The sequence below is a fragment of the Otolemur garnettii genome, unplaced genomic scaffold (genome assembly GCF_000181295.1).
Source record: "Otolemur garnettii isolate 467f Iridium unplaced genomic scaffold, OtoGar3 scaffold00113, whole genome shotgun sequence".
Lineage (NCBI taxonomy): Eukaryota > Metazoa > Chordata > Mammalia > Primates > Galagidae > Otolemur > Otolemur garnettii.
The window spans coordinates 6119429-6123815 of NW_003852508.1; the positions used below are offsets into that span (position 1 = coordinate 6119429).

The 4387-nt window shown below is 45.7% G+C and overlaps 1 protein-coding gene and 1 long non-coding RNA gene across 2 annotated transcripts in view; both read right to left on the reverse strand.

The window, feature by feature from the left end:
• LACTB2 (lactamase beta 2) overlaps positions 1 to 1928 on the reverse strand; it is a 33120-nt gene extending 31192 nt beyond the window's left edge. The window contains exon 1 of the mRNA XM_012809801.2: positions 1711 to 1928. Coding sequence (XP_012665255.2) covers positions 1711 to 1832 — 122 coding nt within the window. The 5' untranslated portion in view covers positions 1833 to 1928. The remainder of the gene's footprint in view (positions 1 to 1710) is intronic.
• Positions 1929 to 2059: 131 nt separating this feature from the next.
• On the reverse strand, positions 2060 to 2704 carry LOC111727585. The gene is made up of 3 exons (XR_002775105.1): positions 2658 to 2704; positions 2318 to 2401; positions 2060 to 2120 (listed from the first exon to the last, which is right to left on the reverse strand). It is a non-coding gene; the product is annotated as an uncharacterized LOC111727585 (long non-coding RNA).
• Positions 2705 to 4387: the final 1683 nt, after the last annotated feature.

The following is a 4387-nucleotide window of genomic DNA, read 5'->3' on the forward strand; positions in this document are numbered from 1 at the left end:
ACTCATTTAGTCCAGCTCAACCATATGGAAAAATTATTAACATATATGCAAATGAATCTACTAGCTATTCTACTCCATGATTTAGGTAATAGTGTTAAGTAGTTTAAGATGGAAGATAATGAATTGGCTCTTCCCAGTTTCAGGTCCTTTAGGTCTCTTTTAGGACAAGCACTTTGCTATGTTGAGTGTGATTCCAGTGTTTGAAAACACAGTAAGCATTTTTCACACAACATAGCCCCTAAATGCAAACCAACTTCATCTGGTTTTCAAACAGAACCAACCATCTGTTTCAACGCTGGAAGAAAAGTAGGTTGTGCTGAACTTATTATGACAGTACATTGATCTCCAATATGGTGTTCTCCTAAGAGACTTTCTAGGGTAACTGTGACTAAATGCCAGTTTTCACCTGCAATACTGACTTTAGAACTAGTTTAAGATAACACAGGTTGGAGAGAATGCCTGTGGATTTAGCTGGTTGAGGGAGTCCCAGACAAGACGATACCCTGAGGAGCTGGCAATTCTTATGCTTAATTCTCTCTCTTCTCAGATCTGGAGGCAGCCTTAAAGCTCTTGTACCTACCTGACCCTACTTTGTTTACTCAGCCTTAACCTTTTGCCTGCTCTTCCATTCTGCTGTTTCTAAAATTCTTACATAATGGGAAAAGGCAAATAGAGTAGCTATTTCCAGTGAAAACTCAATGAGCTATACTTATTAAACTGTTTTTAGTAACAATTATACTTTCTTTCTTTTTTTTGAGGTAGGGTCTCACTCTGTCCCCTAGTCTCAAGTGGAGCTGTGTCATCATAGCTCACTGCACCTTCATCTCCCAGGATCAAGCGATTTATTACCTCAGCCTCCCAAATTGCTGGGACTACAGGTGAGAAGAGGGCTGGCTCTGCTCCTGCTTTGACCTCCCAAAGTGCTGGGATTACAGGCGTGAACCACTGCGCCCAGTCCTCAATTATATTTTCAAAAAATACTTGTAATGTCCTGACTGCATAATTAAATTCTATATCCCAGAGGATCTACATCTTCTTTTAATCTTGCTCAATTCCTACTAAGACATACTGTGCAGTAAACCAAGTCTCCCATTTCTGCATAAGTCCATTAAAACAGAATGCAGCTGAACAAAAGGGAAAGTATCTTCTCAGAAATACTAGTACCGTGTGCTGTCTGCAAAACAATGAGCTCACACCAGATTGTAACTAAAACCAATACTCGATGCGGACAGCTCCTCTTTTCCACAGGTGTAGGGGGCCCTGTAGGGATTCACAGACTCAAGTAATGTGGAAGCCAAGAAAGTCCTGCCCTCTGCTGCTGAGTTAAGGAACTGGCCTCGGCACCGCGAAAGGACCCTACACTCCGGGTAATCTGGGAAAGTCAAGAGAGCGAAGTAAACCCTCTCCCGGATTTAGCTCCCGGACAACCTAATTTTTAACAGGTTAAACACGCCGACATTCAAACGCCAAGTAAAGCAAATCAGGTTTCAAAACAGGAAGTTAAGTTTTTCATTACTTCTCTCAAAGTTGGAGAAGTGACCGCCCTGGGCGGTCGTGCTGTGGTTGCGCGCGGGGGCAGTCCGGGGCAGGACGCCGCTTTCTCCGCTGCACGCGCACAGCCGCTCGGCCGGGGGCCATCGGTCGTCACAGCCCCTGCTCTGCAGGTCCCGCCGCGAGTGTGGACGCTGGGGGACGGGGGAAGGAGTTTACCTGGGGCCGGTCCCCACTAGGTAGGTGTTGGTGCCCTGCAGGGTCATAGGACCCGGGTTACAGCCCAACACACGCACCACTCGACTGGACAGTCGCTCGATATGCTGCAGCACGGCAGCCATCTCCGCCTCAGGGTCCCGCCGCTGGCGAAATCCACTACCGTGGGGAAGAACCAAGCAGGCCGCGGGTCGGGAGCCGCGATCACGTAACGCAGCGTGAGGCCGGAAGGCGGGGCAGCCGGGGGGGCGTGGCCAGAGGTCACGTGGTGCCCCGCTGGCTGCTCAGGCAGAGGCGGGAAGGCTGGCGCGTGGGCTGAGGTGGCGTGAGGCGAGGCGGCCGTCCTGCCCGGTCAGAGCCTGGGGTGTGTCCAGGCGGGCGAGTGCATCCAAGCGGACCGGAGGCGTTTTAACCTGCAAGTCTTGTGAGGGAGCAAGGGGCAGAAAGGTTCGGGTCAGTAACTGAGAGCTAAATATTACTGGTAATCATTGCCCGTCAGGTTTTTGCGCTCTGGCGCGGTGCGGGTGTGAGAGGTAGCCGGTTTATCTTTTAAGATAAATAAAAAGATAAATAAATAAATAGTAAATAGTGGTAATTAAAGTTTACTTACCGCTGACAGCTGTGCTAAGCGCCTTCTGCAGAGGTCTCATTTAATACTAAAAACAACACGAGGAGGTAAACACTCTTTTTGTCGCTATTTTACAAAGGAAAACGGAGATTGGGAAATTAACTCAGGTGACAGAGTGGCCGGCTGTCCCCACCTGCCCTGCCCCGGCGCTTGCCCGGCTCCCTCGGTGCCGCCCGCCTGCCCGCGGAGCCGGGGTGATCTGGAGTTTTGTGCCCGAGGTGAAAGAGACTTAATTTTTCTGCAACAAGCCCTTTTCTAATAGGGTATTAACTACCCCGGAATTAACTACCACTTCCCATGAAAACGTTGAGATACAAGTTACCTGAAAGGCAATCTACAGATCCTGATATCAGTTCCTTGGCGTTACCGGTTACAATGGTAGTCACCTTCACCCCAAAGGGAGGTGGAACATACCCTCTGTGCCAACCCACTCTTAAAAAAAAATACAGGAGGAACTGACATAGTGGACGCTTGGTTCTAAAATTCAGGATAGATATTTTTAGCGCTCTTCTGCAGGTATTTCTGAAGGAGAGACTATCTGCTATTCATTGATTTTATAAACCAACAGCTTAAATATTCCGAATTGGTTGAGTGACACCTGCCTTTGTTTCATAAAGATAATACTTTTAATAGAAAAATGTTTAAAGACTGTTGCTGAAATAATAATATAAACTGTCCCCTTTGCCATGGGAAGTTAAGCAATATATTCTTCAAAAATGCTTGCAGTTGGAGTAATCAATATCTACATCACATAGTCCTAGCACTTTGGGAGGCTGAGGCAGGACGCTTGAAGCCAGGAGTTCCAGACTGGTCTGAGCAACATATAGTGAAACCCCCTCGCTATAAAAAGTAGAAGTATTAGCTGGGTGTGGTGGTGTGTGCCTGTAGTCAGCTCCTTGGGAGGATGAGCCGGGAGCATCTCTTGCGCCTTGGAATTTGAGGGGAGCTGTGATGCCATTGTATCATAGGCAAAAAGTGAGACCCTGTCTCAAAATATATATTTCAGGCATTTTAGCCTACCAATATGTGTCTATGGTAGCCATTAACTAATAGCCATTCAGGTAAGAAGCTTCCTCCATCTTCCCTTTTAAAAATTCTGTTGGAAAGTTAGTGAACCCTGGAGAAGAGGACAGAGTAGTTCTTTCTTTTTCTTTTTTTTTTTCTTTCTTGCTATGTTGCCCTTAGTAGAGTGCTGTGGTGCCCCAGCTCATAGCAACCTCAAACTCTTGGGCTTAAGCAATTCTCTTGCCTAAGACTCCTGAGGAGCTGGGACTACAGACACCCACCACAATGCCTGGCTATTTTTTTGTTGCATTTGTTTAGTTGACCTGGGCCAGGTTCAAACCTGCCACCCTGGTGCTATGGGCGCTGAGCCAGAGTAGTTATTTCTTGACCATACTGCCCTTTCTGAGACTCTGGGCAGCTCCTGTCTCTTACTCTTTTGCTTTTGTTTGAAATTAAAATTTCATTTGTGCTTTCCCTTTTGATTTCATTATTTAATTGCCAGGCTCCTCATTTGGCAGATGAAGAAATGAGCCCCCAAATGATTTAAAAGTTAAGTGACTTGTGTAGGGTTACATAAGGAGATACTAGTGGAAGACCATAAATAGAGCGTAGATAGTGATTATGGTTTGAACAAGTTGAAATCGAAGTGATTGTGGTACATCCAGACAAAGAAATCTATAGACAGATATATGGGCTGAGCTCAGAGGATGAATCTAGGCAACAGATACAAAATTAAGTTTTTGTGGATATATTTAGCAATGTGACTTGAAGTTTAAGTTCCTCTACAAGAAATAAGAGCAAAGATTTTTACATTCTGCTTGGTTATACTTGCAATCATTTATTATTTACCTAAAATGTGCCAAACATTGTTATTAACACATTGATAAAGTATTAAAAATGAATAAAATAGTCTTTGTTTTCTTTTTTTTTGAGACAGAACCTCAAGCTGTCCCCTTGGGTAGAGTGTGGTAGCATCACAGCTCACAGCAACCTCCAACTCCTGGGCTCAAGCGAGTCTTCTGCCTCAGCCTCCCAAGTAGCTGGGAC